Here is a 19750-nt window from a genome sequence, read left to right on the forward strand (position 1 = left end):
TATTAATTATTTTAGTGAGTCATGTTAACAAGTGATCATCATCTAAAAACCTCTTCAGTAAGATCCATTGTTTGACAGGGTTTGACAGTAACACATTACATGTAATCAGGATTACATACTCAGATTACAAAACACAAGTAACTATAATCAAATTATAGATCTACATTACATTTACATTGTCAACCTGATTACATTGTAGATTACAAATATGATATGCTGAATCTGTTTTGTGTATCAAAGTAAGTTACTCCTCTCAGGTTGCCGGTTTTGTACGTGGTGACTTAATGAATATTTGTTTCATTAATGATGATTTGTGGATAATGGAGTTTTTATTTCATTTTATTTACAGTGAAAATGGAATACGAAGATGAAGTGCTCCTTTTGCATTCCAAGAGCAAAGTCCTCCATGAAGCCTTTGATTAAAAACATCAGCAACAGAAAAGAAACAGCATCCCACACGTTGCAGAATAAACTGTACATTTAATTTAAAATTCTCAGGCAAAATGCTCTGTAATAGCCAAAGTATAAGTCTGATGCACTTTACTAGAAAAAATAAACAAACTTTTAAAGGGTCAGAATGTTTTTTGTTGTAATAGTGATTAATTATGTTTGGTTTGGTCAGAGCTTTGGAATATCTAAGGACCAGCATTTAGTGGCATCTGGGTGGATTTGTTAATTTTTTTAACATGGTGGGGTGGAACTAATTTGTTTCATTCACCTGCAACTAGCAGACCAACTCAAGAACGTCCCATATACATGGTTTGGAGAACATTACTGATGCAAGATGAAAGTGAGTGAGAGAAAAAGTGACAGTTACAAATCCCTCTGCGATTTCAGCACCACGGACAGCGTCATGGATTTATCAATACACAGCACAGTCAGAATGCTGACATATCAGAGCCATGGTCGGGGCCATAGACTGTAATGTGTGCAAACCTCAGTCAGATAAAAGATCAGTGAGTCAGACAGACTAGACTAACGTATTTAACTAAACACCCGCTCTGTCTCTGCACTACCCGCTGCTACTAGGGGATGGAGAAGCAGATTGGCAGACCCCAGGAATAAAGAATAAAGAAAAATAAAGGTTAACAAGAGGCTGCATTTAAGACACTTTTTGCTAACGGACACCGCCCCAAAATTCGCCCGTTGGCAAACACCTCAGCTTTTTCTCCTCTTCCAAGTATAGGAGAAATTATAGTGGAGAGAAAACTTGCAAAAAAACATGAAAGACCCTCTCGAAACATGGCGGTGCAAGATCGCGGCCTCCATGGAAGAAGACCCACACCCTCTGTAGATTTAAAATGTCTCAATCTAAGGCACGTGTCAAACTCAAGGCTCGGCCCAGCACCTCGCTTTAGGTGGCTCATGGGAGCTTGCAAAAAAAATTCACACAATACAATGCTATGCTTCATTACAGAGGTACAGTGTCCATGAAATACATGAATACATCCCAAATTTATTAGGGTAACAGACTTATTTTTTACACTGACAGACAATTAACAGTTATAAAAAGCTGATCAATTTACAGTGGAGGAAATTGTAATGTTGCACTGGTCTTGCACTCCTGCAGCCTGTCTGAGCTTCCTTGAGTCTGGGGAGGAGGGGGTGAGGGGAAACAACTCGCTTCAACCATAGACTGTATATTAACCTATTTTATATACTAGTCTTTGACTCCAACTCGTTGTTTGGACGGCAATACTCGTTTTTGAATGTGCAATTGTTACTTATTGCTATTTTAAAATTGTGCAGCCGTTCATTTCTTTCTCTTAAGCTCTCAGCTTTCATAATATGTGAACTTATTAATTGACTCTTAAAAGCTGAAGAGGGAGTGAAGCAGGAATGCTGAAGCTGAACTGAGGATTGTTGATGTTTGAGTGGCTAAACGATGACACAAACCTTTCCTCAGTGCTTTTCTAATGAAAACTGAAGACTGTAAGAGACTGGCAAGTGGCCTCCACTGTACAGACCTTGAGATAATTTTATTTTCTGCAACAATTATCCAGAAAACATATGAATAGATTTATTTTCCCCCTGTAACAGCCTTTTTGTCTCTGTGCATATCTGCATGTTTGTCATTGCCTCTCACTCTCTTAATATTTAAACGTTTAGATACAACAGGGTAATGTTGGGGTTAAAACTGTGTGCCTGTTTGCAATAGATGGCAAAAACATATTTCTCTCTGCTGAAGTTACCTTGACACAAGGCCAGTACATTTCATATTTGATAGAAGAGCCGATGTGCTTCACGTTGTTCCTGAACCCGACCTTCGGGTTTTCGTATATCGAATCTAATTCTCGTTAAATGACCGTTTTGTTCTTTGGCAGGTCACGCCCTCTGGATTGTTGCCGTCGAATTTCCTGCTGTCCTTTACAATCATCCTCTGCATTCTGTACAGTCAGTGCATCCCAATGTCACAGCGAAGCAGCGAATGTCTCCTTCGTTATGCCGATATTAAGAAACTGTTAGTCAGGACTTAAGTTGTTATGCAACCCCCACCACCACCAACAGAACTCTAAGCTGTCAGTTAGTTAACTGGCTGAAGGTCAGGATTAGATTATGCACCTCTCAACCCCTGAGCAATGAATATGATGCTTTGTTGAACGTGGAGTAAACATATGCCCCTGGGAGCAGGAATTAGCAGACACACACACACACATGCACCCTCGTATGCAGAGTGAATGGGGCTTATTATACACCTGCGAGTGGGGTCAAAGTCTGTCAATCCCTAGCTTATGGTATTATGATAGATTATAGAATCACTCTCTAATGGCAGTCATTCAGTTTGTAATCTCAGCAGCACTCAGCGTTCCAGCTAAGGGTCTGTTGAAAATAAGGCAGGCCTTCTCCTCCTCATTCATCCCTCACTTCCCCCCTCTCACAAAGGTCTTATGACAAGTCAGCTGTTGGTGACATCACAGATGCTGGATCATATGTCAGAAACCTTCGCTGGCTGACTTACATCCATTGTGGCTCAGCAGCAACTGAGGCCACTTGAGGCCAAAAGAGCGGCGAGGTGCCCCGCGGGGCGAGAGGGCGAGCTGCCAACAGGCAGGAAGCGTGAGGGGGCACTCCACAGGGCAGGAACATCTGACCCATGTGTGGCTCTGTTTGTGTGGACGAGCAGAGAGCGCCCATCTTGTCATCAGCTTGAGAAGACGTTTATTATTTGTGTGGAGTGTGTGCGCGCATGAATTAGAAAGTCTGGAGTGTTTACACATGTGAGTCACTGGGTTTCTGTTTTTGAACAGAACACATGAGAGAGCCACAGAGAGGGAGCTGTGATTGCTAAAATCTGCATGTGTTTAAAACATGCTGTTTCTCAAAACTGAAACATTTCAAGGATATTTGATTGAGGAACCTGAGTCAGAGTTTGATCACAAGACAGTGGCGCCACCTAAAGTTAGCTTCTGAATATAACGTTAAAGGTACATGAACATCACTCAAGTCTTGCCTGGAAAGTACAAACCCCAATTCCGAAAAAGTTTTGCAAATTTAAACAATGCAATTATTTGCAAATCTTTTTTTGACTTATATTTATTTGAATACAGTACAAAGACAAGATATTTAATGTTCAAACTGATTAACTTTACTGTTTTTTGTAAATATACACCCTATGTTACGTCACCTTTTCTTTTAACAACACTCAGTAAGTGTTTGGGAATTCTTTCCCATTCTTACTTGATATATGACCTCAGGTTTTCTTTATAACATGCCACACATTTTCAATGGGAGACAGGTCTGGACTGCAGGCAGGTCAGTCTAGTACCTCAACTCTTTCATTATGACGGCAGTCTGTTGTAAGACATGCAGAATGTGTCTTGGCATTGTCTTGCTGAAATAAGCAGGGAAAAAGACGTCATCAACATATGTTGCTCCAAAACTTGTATGAACCTCTCAGCATTAATGGGGCCTTAACAGATGTGACAGTCAGCCATAATGCCACGGGCCCTAATACGCCCCCATACCATCACAGATACTGGCTTTTGAACTTTCCGCTTTTCGTGTTCCCGAGCCAGTGTAGTATCCTTTATACAGTTATGTGTTTGTTTAATACGGTGCTGACTTGGGGGTGTCAAATGTCACAGTCCTTCAGCATTGGTTTTTCAGCCTTCCCCCTTACATACAGAGATTTCTGAGTCTTTAAATGATATTGTGGATAGTAGATTAATGTTGCATGATTATTGCTTTTTCTCACTAAGAACTGAGATCACAATTGTCTGACACGATTCTTATTTTTTCCAACAAAAACATTTATTGCAGTAGATGTTCAAGTGAAAAAAAGTGTCTGACTTTTTGTCCAGGCCAAGCATTAAACAGACATAATACACTGTAATACGTAATATATGTATAACAAAAAGTCTCTTATAACCCTCCGACTAGTTTTTTTTTTTTTGGCTACAACCTGAATGCCATTTAATCCCATTATATTAAAGAGAGGGCAGACATCTCTATAGCCAATATTCCCAGAGCTTAGAAACTCACATCAAAACAGTCTAGATGGATAAATGGCACTAAAAATAAAAGGAAAATTATGTATTTTTGATTTTGGAGCAAGCTGTCTAATTAAGGGCCATCATAGAACCTTGCCAGTAAAATAAAGAATTTCTAGAAAATAGTGTTTTTGGAAAAAGAAGACAACATTGGTGCTGCATAGTCCAAAATTTGCCTTGTGGTATAAACTTTAATAACCACTGAGAAGCCTGGAAACTGACCCTTACTTCTAGTTTTTATTTTCCTTGGGTTTGGATACAGGATGCTTCCACTAGATGGCAGCACCAAGCCATGTATGATATTTCAATGATCCCACTGTCTCTGCATTGAGACTACTTTTTTCCTACCGCAAAATTTTCTTTCTGTCAACAACAAATATACAGATTGTTGTCATTCAGATGTTTAGAGCATTTAAGATACAAAGCCAAAATAAAAACCTTACATAGTAGAAAAGGTGTGCAGTTATGTCACTAGAAAAGGTGTGTAGTAACAAACTGCTGTATTAAACGTGTAAGGGTCAGACATAAATAACACACAACACAATATATTTTTTTCCACAAGTCCTGTTTACTTCCATGGCGCCGAACATTGGAATTTACGAGGAGCACTGGAAGGCAGCACTCATCACTCTGGTGGCTCTGTCGCCATAGCAACGTTTGTCAAACAGACCGCGGCGGTACAGACTTGATTTTTTTTCCCACTATCTACATCACCACAATATTTTGCATTTTCTGTAACCTGTAATCTTTACACAATATATTTTTGACACGGAAGAAGTTGACAAGGATCCAGAAGAGGCGTCTGAACCCGCTGTGTTGTCCGAATATCGGGAGGCTAAGTGGGGGGTAAGCTAGCTGTGCTAGCTCAAAGTTACTGTAGGTAAATACTGTGGAAATTTCCGTTAAAGTGCCAAACGACAAGCTAGTTAGTGAAAATAATTAATCCGATTTCCTTTTTTTTTACACGCTGCATGGACTGTTTTTCTAGTAGTAATAATATTGATAATAACTGGCTCAATAAAACACTATTGTTTGATCCGTGATTATTTTTGCTTAGACTAGTTTAACGCCTCCTAACATTTTGTACTTTGCCCTCCAGGATCTCCACACAGAAGGTTGATAAAGTCCCCAGCGTGATGGCCAGTGAGGAGTTCAAGGACAGAAAAAGCGAGCTTCAAGATGAAGAGGTGGAGGAAGGTGAAAAGGTTTGTTTAGTTTCCAAACCCTTCTGTGTCCACTAACTATCCCACTTAAAAAAATATCACCATATTAATTATTACAGATTAATTATGCTTCCCAATGATGAACAATAATTCTGAAATTATTCCTGAAGCATTAATTTAAATATAGCATAGTTGACTTTAAGAATACCTTTATTTGACATCAAGAAGAACAATATCAAATCATACACAGATATACAAATGTCCAAGACTTATAGTATTTTCATTGTGGTCCATGATATAAAGAACACAAAGATACAGGTGTCCAGATGGCAAAGTAACATCATACTTGGCTAAAGTACACCAGTATCCCATGTTCTAAATATGACTAAAATCATTCATTTCTCCATGTACTTTAAACACAAGCCAGCATAATATATACATACATGCATAATTTATATGTACCTTGTAGTTAGAGTTGGTACATATAAAATATATGAATGATTTTAGTCCTACCTTGAATATGGGGTTGTGGTCCAATTCAGCCAACAAACACAAAACATACCTGCCAAAACTTTTTTCACCTGTCTTACAGATGAAAAACAGAATCCTCATTGTAGAAAGACTGTCCTGTAAAACTCAAATTTTTCACCTGTTCTTAAGTCATAAACATTAGAGAAAACAGTTTAGAGCAGACTAAAAAAATGATTCACCAGGTTTTTTTTTTCTTTCTCACTTGACTCTCAGGGCCTCCTTTTAAAAGTGTGGTCACTAATTATTTTAATATGTAAAGTGCCTTAGCTTCAAACCCAACAAAACCATGATTATTGTTTTCTGAGGGCTCTGTTGTTTGTGTTTGTATATTTTCCCAGACTCTCGAACATTTTGCCAGATAAAAACACAGTTTGTCTGATCTGTAAACCAGAGGTTTTCAGAGTCTGACACTGTGGACCTTCCCTCAGAGAGAGCTTGCCCTTCCCCTTTACTGTAATTGCTTAGTTTTCCCCAGTTCCTGGATGTGTATTGATCTCATAAACACTGAACAGTTAAGCCAAGATAGCCTAATATTGCTGTTTTATATAACAGAACACATGAAATGCACCAGAAAGGTCTGTTCAGAGGCATTTATTAGTTTCTAACCGTAAAAGTTATAAAAACAGTAAATCTCTATCAACTCTATCTCTACAGTTGATTCTGTGTGATTGTCTTTTGATAACTATTGTAATATTTTGCCACTTCCATTCACTGAGCCTCCCCTGAAACGATTTGAAGCCTCCCATATGAAGGCCAGCCTCCCGTTATAGAAAACCAGACCATATTTTAAATGCCTTAACTACAGCTCTCACTTGAACATAAACACATGATTGTTAAAAACCACCAAACCACCAAAACTGGGTGATGTTAAGTGTTGTATTGGAGAAATATAGCTTCTGGTTATATTGTTTATATCTCTATTATTTCCTGATCTGTATTTACATAGAGATAAAATCTCAACTTAATTAGCAGAGACACAACATGACTAGAAACTGTCCTCTTTTATGGTAGCTGATCATTCCTCAGAGGATAATCGACCTGCAGAGAGATCTGCAGAAATCGATCACCAACATCCTAACTGCAGCCGACACCAAAGAGTCGATGCGAAGGACAGAGTTGGAGAACACTCGCAGACTCAGGTAATTTCATGATTATTTCATTTATCACAGCCTTACATTTTTCCTAAACCAACCCCTGTCACACAAATTGCATACTTAAAAAATGTAAGGGGCTACATTCTCCACACCATCCTTACACTTTCTTCCTTCCTCCCTCCTGTTTGCCACCATGTCTGTTCTTCTCGGTCCAGACTGGAGCAGCTAGAGAATGATCTAAGATCTAGCCAGGAAAAGTTTGACGAGATCACCAGAGGGTGGTCGACGGCTAAAGAGAAGGTGATCCCTCAGGAGCTGCAGGAGGCCCTGAACAACCAGCAGCAGTTATGTGCTGCTCTCATAGAAGACAAGAAAAAACTCATAAATGACCTGCAGCAGGTAAATTAATCAATCTCTCTATCTATAATAGCCAGAAATATCTGAGCCTTTCTATAAAAATATGTATAAAACAGAAATAAGAAGGTTTTGTGTTGTTGACTGACAGCCTTGTCCATTAATTTGATCACTTTCTGCATGTTGTCTGAACAGGAGCTGAAGGTGGGAGATGATCGCTATGTGAAGGATCTGAAGAAGCAGGCGGAGGAGCTGGACCTGATGATGGAGAGGATGGAGGACCAGGTCAAAACCCTGACACAGGCCTACAGAGAGGAGATGGCCCAGATTCAGGTGCGACCAGATATGGGTCAAGAAGCAGCAAGCAGCTTTAAAGGGATAGTTCGGGTCTGTTGAAGGGGTGTTGTATGATGTACTTATCCATAGTCAGTGTTACCTAAAGTATATGTCGCTTCACCGTCAGCGGTAAATCATTTGATAGCCACCTACAAAAGGCCCATCTAAAATCAGTTTAAGTGTACACTATTTATAATATTTTGAGTGCCAAGTGTTTCTACAGTTCTTACAAAATGTTTAAAAAAGAAACATAATATAACACATACATAATTCATGTACCGCTATTCCTCTTGTTCATGCCATTGTTGTCATTTTTACTTTTGCACTTGTCTTGTTGGTAGAGAATTTATCAACAGGAAAGTGAAATCTTACTCACCAGAGACAAGACCGAATGGGAACAGCAGATGAAGGAACTTCTGGATAAAGAGGTCAGGAGAACTGAAATAAAAACGACACCCACGCACTCACACATGCAGACTCAGCACTCCGTCTTCTTTCATCTTTGATCATATGTTATATCTTACACATACCAGCTCTGTGTCTAATGATATATAATCTGTTTCTAGCTGGAGTGGCTGGCGCAGAGGCAGAAGACTGTGGCGGAGTCCGAGGAGTTATTTTACAATGGGATGATAGAAACAGCCGCCACCCAGTATTGCAACCACATCGAACAGACTAAACAGCTTCAGGTTTGCACAGATATCAACATGCACCCCAATCAATAGCTTTTATTCTCTTATGCTGCTAATGAACCCATAACCTCCCTTTGATATTAAAGGGACAATTCAGATTATTTGATGTATGAGCCACATGAGGAACTTATAGATAATCAGTCATAGTGGATGGTGGTTGGTACGCCTCCAGTGCCAGGAATACCAACATGGAAGGAAAGTAATGAACTGCTGTGGACAGGGTCGGCAACAAAAGGCATTTTAGACACTTAAAAAAGGTTGACCTAAAAAAAAAAAAAAGTTAAATCAGTTCAAATTTAAAACTTTAAAGCCAAATAGACTTCTGATGGAAAAATAGTTATTTTACCTCGTGGAGTTGTCCGTCTACCACTGCATCTGTTGACTAGTTTGTTTGTGTTATTGTGTGACTTTGGTGTTTTAAAAAGGGTAGAAGCCCCGCAGAAACACACAACTCAACAGATTGAGGCAGTGGTAGTTTAGCAACTTCTGCGTTCTCCATGGGTAAAATGATTGATTTTACCTTTGGAGTTTAGTTGGTTTGGAGAGAGCAATATTTGACTCGTACAATGGTTTCTCATTAGAAAAGGCTGTCTGATGGCAAAGTAAAGCAGTGATTCTAAATATAGAGCACACTTAAAATTATATATACATATATATATTATTTAAGTTTTTTTTTTTTTTTACATGGGGCTTTTAAGTGGCTAAAATACCTGTTATTGCTGACCCTGTCAACAGCAGTTCATTGCTTGCTTGCAGAGAATTAAAATGTTTTGAATGTTTCACCATTTAACAAAAACAAACCCCCGGTTTTGAAAGTCCCATTGTTGCCTCTGTAGGTTCTGGACAAGGAATATCAAGAGGTAAAGGCCGAGACGATGATGAAAAATATAAAACAAAACTTGCAGTCCAGTGTTGACGGAATGCAGAAAATCAGCCTGGTCTACATAAAGAACAGAATGACCAGGTAGCACAGATTTACTTTCTCTCCCTCCCTCTCTCCCTCTCTCTCTCTCTCTCTCACACACACTCACAGAACACACTGTTAAATTTAAAGGGATAATTAGGATTATTTGAAGTGGGGTTGTATTGTAGTACTTCATACAACCGCACACATAATCTAAACCATCACTTTAATTTATTCTCTGTTTATCTGTCTTTGTTTCAGTCTGCAGGCAGATTTGAAAAAATTGCAGGCTGAGTATGCCATACAGGCCAAACAGTTGAAAAAGAAGAGCAAGCGTCTTTCTGACGAATACAAGCGCGAAATCGATCAATATGAACGCATTCAGAAGAGAATCAAGTGAGTCATAATCGTTCCTCAGTTTAAAGTAACACTGTTCGATTGTTTACTTCTTATACCTGAATCTTTTCTTCTTCTCTTTTCTTTGCACCTCCACCCCTCCTTCATTTCATGCAGGTATTTTGCAGTCGTTGATGTTCTAAAATTTGAGGAGATGTGGCTAATGATTGAAGCAGAGGTGAAGGAACTTGTGGAGAGAGCTTTGGTCATTGACTCGCTAATCTGCAAGCACCTTGGTTTAGCGTGGAAGCGTCCTCTCATGGCGTTCATGGAGCTCTCTGGTCCCATCCAGCCTCAGAAACAGGCGTTGAGGCCCGCCCGCCAAGCCCCCGTCCAGTCGTTTCAAACCAGGCAGGTTCTACAGCGTAGTGACGTCTCAGTTGGGCCCAGGCTGAAGACTGACACTGAAAGCACGGACACGGAAATGTACGAGGAAAAGACAGTGTTGCAGAGTGAGAGCGGTGCAGAGGTGGAGGAGGGGAAGTTGCCGATGGAAACAGTGAAGAAAGTGATGGAGCTGCTGTGCGATGAGGCGGTAGGATTGTATTTAAATGACCTTACTGTAACTTTGGAAGATGTCCCCTCATTTTAAGTAACTCAGAACGCTGAAGCCTCATATCGACTTCAGATGCTTTGGAATATAATTTTGCATGGAATGGCAGCCGTGGATTTAGTCCCTCATCACGTACATGCATGACGCGCTTCATGAAGGTGTTTATTTGATGGCCAGTATGAACAGGAAGATTCAGTGTACATAAGGGTACCAGATTATTGTTTTAAACTTTACTTTTTACTTGTATTGTTATGTCTTCATACACCAGATCTGGTTGTTTCTGCTGTCAGCTGATTCAGCTTTGAAGGGAGACTACAGCAGCTGATTAAGTTGCATGTTAGCTGCAATTTTCTAGATGGTTTTTAATGTTCCCCAAATTGCTGCTGTGAAGCCTGTAGAAGAGCCGTAGGTTAATTGAAGGGCCCTCTCTGCAGGCTGGAGTTGTTTGTGTGTGTTTGTGAAAGTTGTGTGTGTGTGTGTGTGCAGAGTCAAAGTAAGGAAGAGTAAATTAGTTTCATCTGTGCAATGAAGCTTCCCTCAGTCAAAATGCTAATATTATGCTGTGAAGCTATTGAGTATAAGTCACAAGGGTGCCAAAAGCAATACTATCAAATTGTTTGACAAGCATCTTGCCGTCTTGTGATCTCAGGGCTTCCTGTTGGATGATAAACTCCTGGACCTGCTGGCTCCCCTTGAGAAGGACGAACAGACCATTGTGAAACTGAGCTCTCTCCTTTCTGTGAGTTTATGTAGTGTAATGCATCAGTGTATTGTTATGGAGCAAATCCTGAACAACCAGACCTGTTGTCGTCTCTTCCAGGCTTTTGGCCTCGAAGAAGAGGATGTGCCCAGGTTGGCTCATTTCTTAATGACGTACAGAGACCAGCAGAGGGAGCAGACGGAGGGACAGAGATGCAGTGTACGTGTAGATGCCTCGTTAAAGATTTTTCCAGTTGGACATCAGCTTGTGTATATGGCCTTGAGTCTTTGACAAACGAGGTGATTGAAATTAGACAGTTACTGCCTCTGCATCTTCTGTCTGTGTTTTGTCTGCCTGCAGGGTGTTTGTGCTGAGTTGACTGAATCCAGTAACAAGGCAGAGGAAGTGGAGACCAACCCTGAACTCATTGATTCTAACTATTTTGTGCCCGCACTAAAAAGTTTCCTTGAGCAGCTCACAAAGTCCAGGTAAGACCACGTTTACTGAAATCACCTACACTCATTTATGTATATAAGCTTAGGATTACTCATAATTATGTATTGTTTAAATATATCAAGTCATGCCTGACAAAGTATGAGTATGTGATGCTGATGTGTTCCTGGTTCTTCCTAAGGGAGAGCTCAGCCCGCAAATGTGACAGCTTTCAGCAGTTAGAAGTCCGGGACTCATCACAGGACGAAGCCTACTGGGACAGTATGGGCAACGTGATCTCTGAGGACAAACTGAAACTCTGGGACACAGTGGAAAACACGCTAAAGCAATACCAGTGAGTAACAACTAAGAGTACTACAACTACGAGTACTTAATGGATAAAATAGAAAGAACAAACTGCTTTTTTTCTTTCTTTCTTTTTTTTTAACCTCTTATTGTTTTTTTGTTGAATTTGTTTATAAGATAACTTGTGTCTTTCTGGTCAAATGAGCACAGAGCAAATTTTTTTATTTATTTATTAATTTTCTTCTTGTGTTCCCAGTGCGGTCCTGACAGAGATCTCCGAACTCGTCCCTGAGACTCAGAGTCTGGAGCAGCAGAACAAAGAGCTGAGGATGCTGCTGCAACAGTTGCTCAAGTCAAAAGTACAAGTATGTGTCTGTTTGTTTTATTTCTTCGTTAGAGTTGTCTTGTACGTGTCACACTGTTTTCCAGATATGAGGGTAGAGGAATTCCTCCGATAGTCTAGAAAAAAGCAAAGTAAAGTAATGTGCATAATGTAATAGTATAATGCAGTATTTTTATTTATATGGATATAATCTAAAACTTTATTTATGAATCAGTTTGTCAATCAACAGAAAATTAACAATTTTAACAAATAATTCTGACAGTAAATCATTTTTAAAATAAAAATGCCGCAGATTTTCTGTTTCCAGCTTCTTAAATGTAGAGATTTTCCTCTTCTTTGTCATATTTGAGTCACAAACTGAATATTGTTGGGTTTTGGACTGTTGGTTGACCAAAGTAAGATATTTATAGACGTAGATGCACACAGGAATGGTATGTATATGTTTCTGCTGCCATCCAGACGATGTCTTTTCAGGGACATCCCTGCTTATTTTAGTATGACAATGTCAAGACACATTGTGTTACAACAGTACAGTAAGTAGTAAAAGAGTTCAGGCACTGGACTGACCTGTGTGGTGCATTATGAAGTGCAAAATACAATGACAGAGAGTCATAACTGTTAAACTTCAATAATTAGTAGAGAGTATATTTACAAAACCAAAAACTGTTAATCAGTTTGAACACTAAATATAATGTCTATCCCTGAATATAAGTAGAAAAGTATTTGCAAATTCTTGCATTATGCTTTTATTTACATTTTCCATCCCAACTTTTTTGGAATTGGGGTTTGCACATTTTTCTGACCTTTTATCGCCCAAAAGTTTAATCAGTTAATTGAGCAGACAATCAGCAGTTTAAACACAAATCAAAATAAATGTCAGTGTATTCAAATAATACTTTTAAAATCTAGTAAGAGAGAGACGAATGTGCTTCTTCTCTGTCATCAACAGTCTGACATCTGATTCTCTGATAGGTCGGCACAGAGTCGGAGATGCCCTGATCCAGACTCAACAAGGATAAGCACAACTGGGAGAGTGTGTGTATGTGGTATCATCAGAGTACTTGTAAAAGAATTTATTCACTATGAAATAAAAACCTCTTTAAACTCATGTTTGTTTGCATGTTTTATTTTTACAGCCCCAAAAGAAAAAAATAGGTAGGACAACTAACTGTAGCATCAGTAAGACATAGAACAGTTCCTGTGGGATACAACATGTACACACAGTAGTACACAGACATATTGTACAGTGATCATCCAGCAGAGTTGAAGAGCTTGTGGCTGAGCTCTGATGGCAGGGAGAAGAAGAGCAGAGCGAGGAAGAGCAGGCCCAGCACAGCAGCCAGCAGCACCACACAGTGCAGCCTGTAGTGCCTCCAGGCCAGGATACACGCCGTCCTCACCGGGCTCAGCAGCCACGACATGCTGCCACTGGGACGACTGCACACAGAGATTCAGAGATAAAACAGCAGTGACCCACTGTTTCCATGAAAAGAACACTGAACAGTACGTCATTCGAAGAAATAAACTGGTATCTCTCCAACTTTTTCTGAATAAATAACACTATAACGTTTATTTCTCAACTGATTTCAGTGAGTCATGTTATTCTTAAAAGCTCATGATTTACATGCAGGATGTTAGGAAAAATCTTAACTTCAAAAGGCCATTATGGTGTCTACTTATACTATGTCTATGGGAAACCCCTCCCACTTCAAAGGCATTTGTCACCAGCCCCTTTCATGCGTGCAATCTATCCTTGAAATGTTCAGGAACATTTCCAGCATGAGGTCATGTGTGAACAGGAGCAGGGAACTCTGTTTCCCTGACTTCCCTCCTGAAGACCTGCCAGAAATTCTGGGAAAATGCCATTATAGGCAGGGACAAGCATGTAAAGGGTCACATCTACCTTCTTTTAGTTTCTTTTAGTGTTACTTTTAATGTTATTGAATGCTGATGTGTTTTGGTCGTGCAAAATCTTCTTCTTCCACTGAGTTTTATGGCAGTTGCATCCATAAGTTTTGGATTACTGCCATCTGCTGGACCGTCCCTCAGCCCATCTATTCCAGCATCGCCATGCCATGTGTGAAAAGCTGCAATACAGAAATGTTCCTGAATGTTGTTGCATGCGTCAACAGTAAAACTCATCAAGTACCAGTGACTGTTGTTGTCTGTGGTTGGACAGGATGGTTCCAAAATGGTACGTGCTCTTTAGCTGCTAAAAGCTCCACCGTATTCACATGCTAGGCCTTAACTTTGCCATTTGGTGTCGGAAGCGAACGTAAAGTGGGACTTGAAGAGTTTGTTTGTTAGCTTTTGCAGAAAATGATGCAATGAGCTAAAAACTGCTTTAAAGTTACAGTGGATGTGACCTAAGCAAACAAACCTGATGTGGCAGTTTGTATGCATTTGTGTTGTTTTTACTGGCTCACAATTGTTTACTATCGTGATTATTATTAAAGATACACATTCCTACATATAGAAAGCTGTAACTGTGCTGAGCATCATTAAAGTTTGAGCAGAATCAAGACATCTGCTTCTGTATCTGTGTCTCTAACCGGAGAACCATTTTAGATGAGCTTGAATGCAGCTATTAAGGAAAATTAATTGCTTAAGTCCTTCAAATCTTTGCGGTAAAACGAAAGGGAACAGCAGAGTCTGTTGCAATTATCTGGGTTCATCACTACATGTGACCTCTTACAGATACAAGTAGTCATGTGATCCATTGTTAATATTTATATATTGATAATAGCTGCTTTAACAATCTCAAACGTGTTGTCCATGGTATTGAATTTATTTCAAATTGCCAAAACAGACAGAAAGTAAATATTGCACACATTTCAACAAATATATAAACACAAATTCATTGTAAAAACAGGCAAGTTTAGTGCAAACAATAGCTCTGTAACTGGTGAAACACATAATCACAAACAAAGACTGCAACACAAATGAGGTCAATCACAGGCAAATTTGAAAGGGAGTAACGGACACTGCAAACAACGCCACCTGATACGGAGCTGCGGCCAGATTTCTGACCTCCTTTTTTTTTTTTACCACTCCACTCAAGTGCACTTTAATCATGTTCCCCACATTATCTGTAATGTTAAAGATAACAGGATTGTTGGTGATTTGGTTTGTGTCGAGCTGGAAAGACAGTCATGCCAACACACATGACCTCTGTGGTCAGGTATCACAATGATGCATGCATATTGACATATAAGTCTACATTTTGGGTAGAAAACAGTAATTACCTTTTAAGTATTTGTTGCTTTTGAGGACTTTTCAATCAGACTTGATCAAATGATATTTGCAAATAATTTGTTTTATTCTCCTGTGAGGAGTTTATCGGTAAGACAGTGAACTGAAGAGAGTTAAGAGAACTGATCCACATAATGAGAACTGGGATAAAACCATTTTTTTTAATAATTATCATTTGCAAATATTGTTCGATCGAAGTCTGACACGGTTGCTTTGATCCAAGAGATTAAACATTTAGCATTGCGGCTGAACTAAACCCTGTAGAAAGCTTGATAATTATTTTATTTATTTTGAAGTCATCTTGTTCTCTGTCTCATTGGATTTCATTAGGAAAATAGACATCTTTATTTTTGTTTCTTCATTGTTATTCTTGAAGTGTGCAAAGACTGCAAGAGCTATAGTAATTAAAAAAAAAAAAAAAAGAAACGTAAGGTAACACTTTGCTTTAACACCCTAATCAGCATTTCTGAGCAAAATATAAACACTGAATTAATGATAATATAGTTGTAAGCTGATGTAAGTGTTATTTAATGTATTTGTCAACAACTATAACTCATAAGTGGAGGCTGGTTAGTGTATAAACACATGATGAATGACAATATAGTAAAACAGTGATGTAATAATATAAAACATGTTTTCACAGGAGAAGTTATAATTATTGACCAGTTCTGTGTTTTACTAAACACTTAAAATGTTCTTACATCTGCTTACAACTGTATTATAGCGTGTTATACAGGAAACAGTTTGTTAAATGTTTATATAGTGTTATGCTGAATAAGGAAAAGGGGGGTTAAAGGGATAGTTCAGAGTTTTTATGAGGTACTTATCCATAATCAGTGTAACACCAACAGTAGATGGTGTTTGTTCCCAGTTTGGAGACGCAGCAGGAGGAAAACTAAGCAAAGGACTGCTGTGGAAAGGGTCAGCAGAAAAAAAAAACATATTTTATCATCATTTTAAGTCTACACTATATTTAGAATATTTTCATTGCTTTACTTTGCTGTCAGGCAGCCTTTTGGGACAGGAAACCGCTGTTATGTGAACCAGATATCACCGTTTCCAAAGCCACCAGACTCCTTTGGCAAAAACAGTAATATTACATTACAAAAAACGAGAGCTGCTCTTCTACAGCTGCCTCAGTCAGTTAGTGTTAGTATGTGGCTTTGATGGATCAAAATCTAATCTTGAAAACACAGAAGTCACACAGTAACACAAACTTACTGACTGAAGCAGTGGTAAATGAGCAGCTCCTGTGTCGAGATGAAATGTTTACCAGACTAACCCACTTAACTCGACCCTTTACTGAACTCAAAGCTCTCCCACATTACTGCTTTTTTACTGTTTTACTGTTGTCTTATTTATAATCAGTGTGTGTAGCAGTAATGTTTGAACATTTTCAGCGCAGCAATAACGTGATAATTCCAACAAGTGAGTGAATGATTTGACTTATATAACAGTGGTTTCCTGTCAGAAAATACTGTCTGACAGCAGAGTAAAGCAACTACTCTTAGGTGGACCTTTTTTAGGTTTGCCTTAAATACATTTTGACCCTCTCCACAGCAGCACATTGTTCAGCTTCTTCCGTTCGTACATTGCTTAACTCCTGCTACCTCTCCGATCTGATAGCTACTAACCAGCATCTACTGTAGGAAATACACTGACTGTGGATAAGCACCTCATACAGCCCCGCTTCAAGAAATCTGAACTATCTCTTAAAGCAAAGTGCTGCCAAAAAAAATTGTTCATCTCTTCCCTATTTACCTAAATCAACAGCAGACAGTGTAGCAGTAATGGGAGATCTCATAGCATCACTTGAAATGAACGTCCATGCAATCGTCTGACCACGAACACAACACTCTGATTTAGCTTAACAAGCTGTATAAACATAAAGAAACATTCGTCGTCATGTAACATTGCTTGGAAAGAAGAAGAGGAAGGGGTTACTGTGTGGCAAATGATTGCTTTTGAGTCAGTTCAAGGATGGAGTCCAGATACTACTGTGCGTTAGATTTGTTAGGCTTGCTGCAGATTGGACAGAGGGGGGAGACGGTGTTTCTCATGAGTTGAGGGGGGAAAGTGGGGAGGAAGTCATTTGAGGTGGTGTCTGCCTGCCTCTCTCCTCGGAGCTAAGGTGGAGGGTGGCGAGCTGTTTTACGACGATCAGACCCTCCCTCTGCCTCCCTTCCTGCGGGTTACACGCCTCGTTCTCGTCACCCCCATCCATCCGTCTTTTCTTTCCATCTATGCGGCTGGCCACCCCCCCCCTCCCAGTCCTCCCAGCAGCCTCTCAGGCCCCCAGCAGCTTCTTGACCAGGTAGCCCGGCATGCTGTAGAGGAAGAGGCCCAGCATGATGAGCAGCAGCAGGGCCAGCACGATCTTGATGATCAGCCACTTGTAGCGGTTGCAGATCAGGTAGCGGATGGCTTTCAGCGGGCTCAGGAACCACAGGAAGGTGGTGTCTGGGCGACTGGAGGAGGAAGGGAAAAGGCCGGTGAAGGAGGCATGCAGGTGGACGGAGGAGCGAGGTTATGAAGGGTGGATGGAGAAAGGGGGGAGAGAAATGGGATGAAACATGGGAGGAGAGAGAAAGCTGGCGTTAGTGGTTAGTAAGTTGCATTTATGAGATTTCTTTTTCACTACAGCATGCTCACAACCCACGTTTCTATCAATCTAATGTTTCAGAGGAGCAAAAGATCACAGCACAGAGTGAAGCTGGACAATAAAAACATCAGCACAATGAAGGTGTTGATAACAATGGATGGATTGATGATTGACCAACAGCTCCAGACACTGATGTATAACCAGACACCTCTGAGGTTATTAATCTTTCTGATTGTCAATTATCTAAAGGAGCAACATCCAAAAAAGACTATAACAATCCAAAGAGTGAGCTGGAACCATAGATGGTATATTAAACAGGTTAAAGTCTTATTTAAAATATAGACTACAGTTAAAGCGAGCTGTGTCTCCCTGCTCAGGCAGGCTGCAGGAACACTGCAGGAGTGCAAGACGAGTGCAACATTGCAATTTCACAATAACAAGCAACCATAAGTCCTCCTCCAGTGACTGCCTGTCTCACTGCCTGCCAGACTCCATTAACATATTGCTGAATTTAACTGTTATAAACATCTACTCCTTCTAAAAGATTATTAATAATTTCCTGCAACTCATAAACAGACACTTACTCATTCTGCAGACATTCAGTATTAATTTGAACTCTAATTAAGATGAAACAGGTAAACAATTTATTAAATGTTATATATTGTTGTCGGAAAAGCAAGTATAATTTATGATAGTAAATATATTGCAGATTTCTTCTTTAGTTGTATTTTGGTTTATTTATATACATTAGTACAGTTCAACTTGTGGTATGTATCATGTCATTATCAACACACAGTAAGCCATTTGTACCTTTACATGCATGACAGACAGAAAAAATCAAACATGGCCGCCTCTTGTCAACTGCAGTCCATTGTTCAATTACATTAAACTCCCATTTAATGAATATTGTGTTGTATTGTCAATGCAGAGTAGTTTTAATCCTCACACGACCAACTCTCCCATCATACAACTGTTTTGAGTTTCTCAAAGGCTTGAACGCTTGCAGGTCTTTAACATATAAAGTTTTCCCTTCTCTACCATCCATCCCCTATCATGTGATCATGTGGCTGCCGCCTCAATCTCCTGTACCTGGAAACGGCCCTGCATGTTTCCATATCAAACAGTTGGTCACTTATGAGATGTGTAATGGCACTTGGTGGCAAAAGACACTGACACTGATCTCTAGCTAAGGCAAAGGAGGAGAGACAAAAGAGGAGGAGAGGACAGAAGACAAAGAAAGTTTGGTGGGACAGCACAGGAGAATCCAGGAAGCAAAGGGGTTAACTAGAAAAGCAGAGATGGCGGGGAGGGGGCGGAGGCTACCAGCACGTCAGGCCCCCAGTATCTTCTTGACCAGGTAGCCGGGGATTGAGTAGAGGAAGAGGCCCAGCATGAGCAGCAGCAGGACCAGCCCCAGGACCTTGAGGATCAGCCAGCGGTAGTTGTGCCAGATGAAGTAACGAATGGACTTCAGAGGACTCAGAAACCACATTAGACTGGTGTCCGGACGACTTTACAGAGGGAGGTAGAGAGAGGGAAGAAAGGAAGGAATGCAGATGGAGTCAAAAAACAGGGAGAAAGGGTCAGGAGAAAGGGGGAGTC

General features: G+C 40.0%; 2 protein-coding genes across 4 annotated transcripts in view; one reads left to right on the forward strand and one right to left on the reverse strand.

Moving 5' to 3' along the window:
- The first annotated feature begins 1242 nt into the window (after positions 1–1242).
- Positions 1243–12409, forward strand: drc1 (dynein regulatory complex subunit 1 homolog (Chlamydomonas)). The gene is made up of 16 exons (XM_084737080.1): positions 1243–1248; positions 2325–2394; positions 5266–5336; positions 5573–5695; positions 7196–7323; positions 7494–7677; positions 7828–7965; positions 8310–8396; positions 8535–8657; positions 9497–9624; positions 9826–9960; positions 10078–10495; positions 11163–11432; positions 11574–11701; positions 11848–12000; positions 12208–12409. Exons 1-16 carry the CDS (start codon positions 1243–1245, stop codon positions 12407–12409), a joined length of 2364 nt encoding a protein of 787 aa, XP_084593206.1.
- Positions 12410–13433: 1024 nt separating this feature from the next.
- Positions 13434–19750, reverse strand: part of otofa (otoferlin a) — a 134582-nt gene continuing 128265 nt past the window's right edge. For 2 of the 3 annotated variants that reach the window (XM_084737213.1, XM_084737212.1), the window contains one exon: positions 16947–18014. In XM_084737213.1, the coding sequence (XP_084593339.1) occupies positions 17834–18014 (181 nt within the window). In that variant the 3' untranslated portion in view covers positions 16947–17833. Of the gene's footprint in view, positions 13732–16946; positions 18015–19750 lie in introns of those variants that run through there. The other variant, XM_084737211.1, reaches the window with a different exon arrangement.

The sequence above is a fragment of the Lutjanus erythropterus genome, chromosome 15, assembly GCF_056507025.1.
Source record: "Lutjanus erythropterus isolate fLutEry1 chromosome 15, fLutEry1.hap2, whole genome shotgun sequence".
Lineage (NCBI taxonomy): Eukaryota > Metazoa > Chordata > Actinopteri > Lutjaniformes > Lutjanidae > Lutjanus > Lutjanus erythropterus.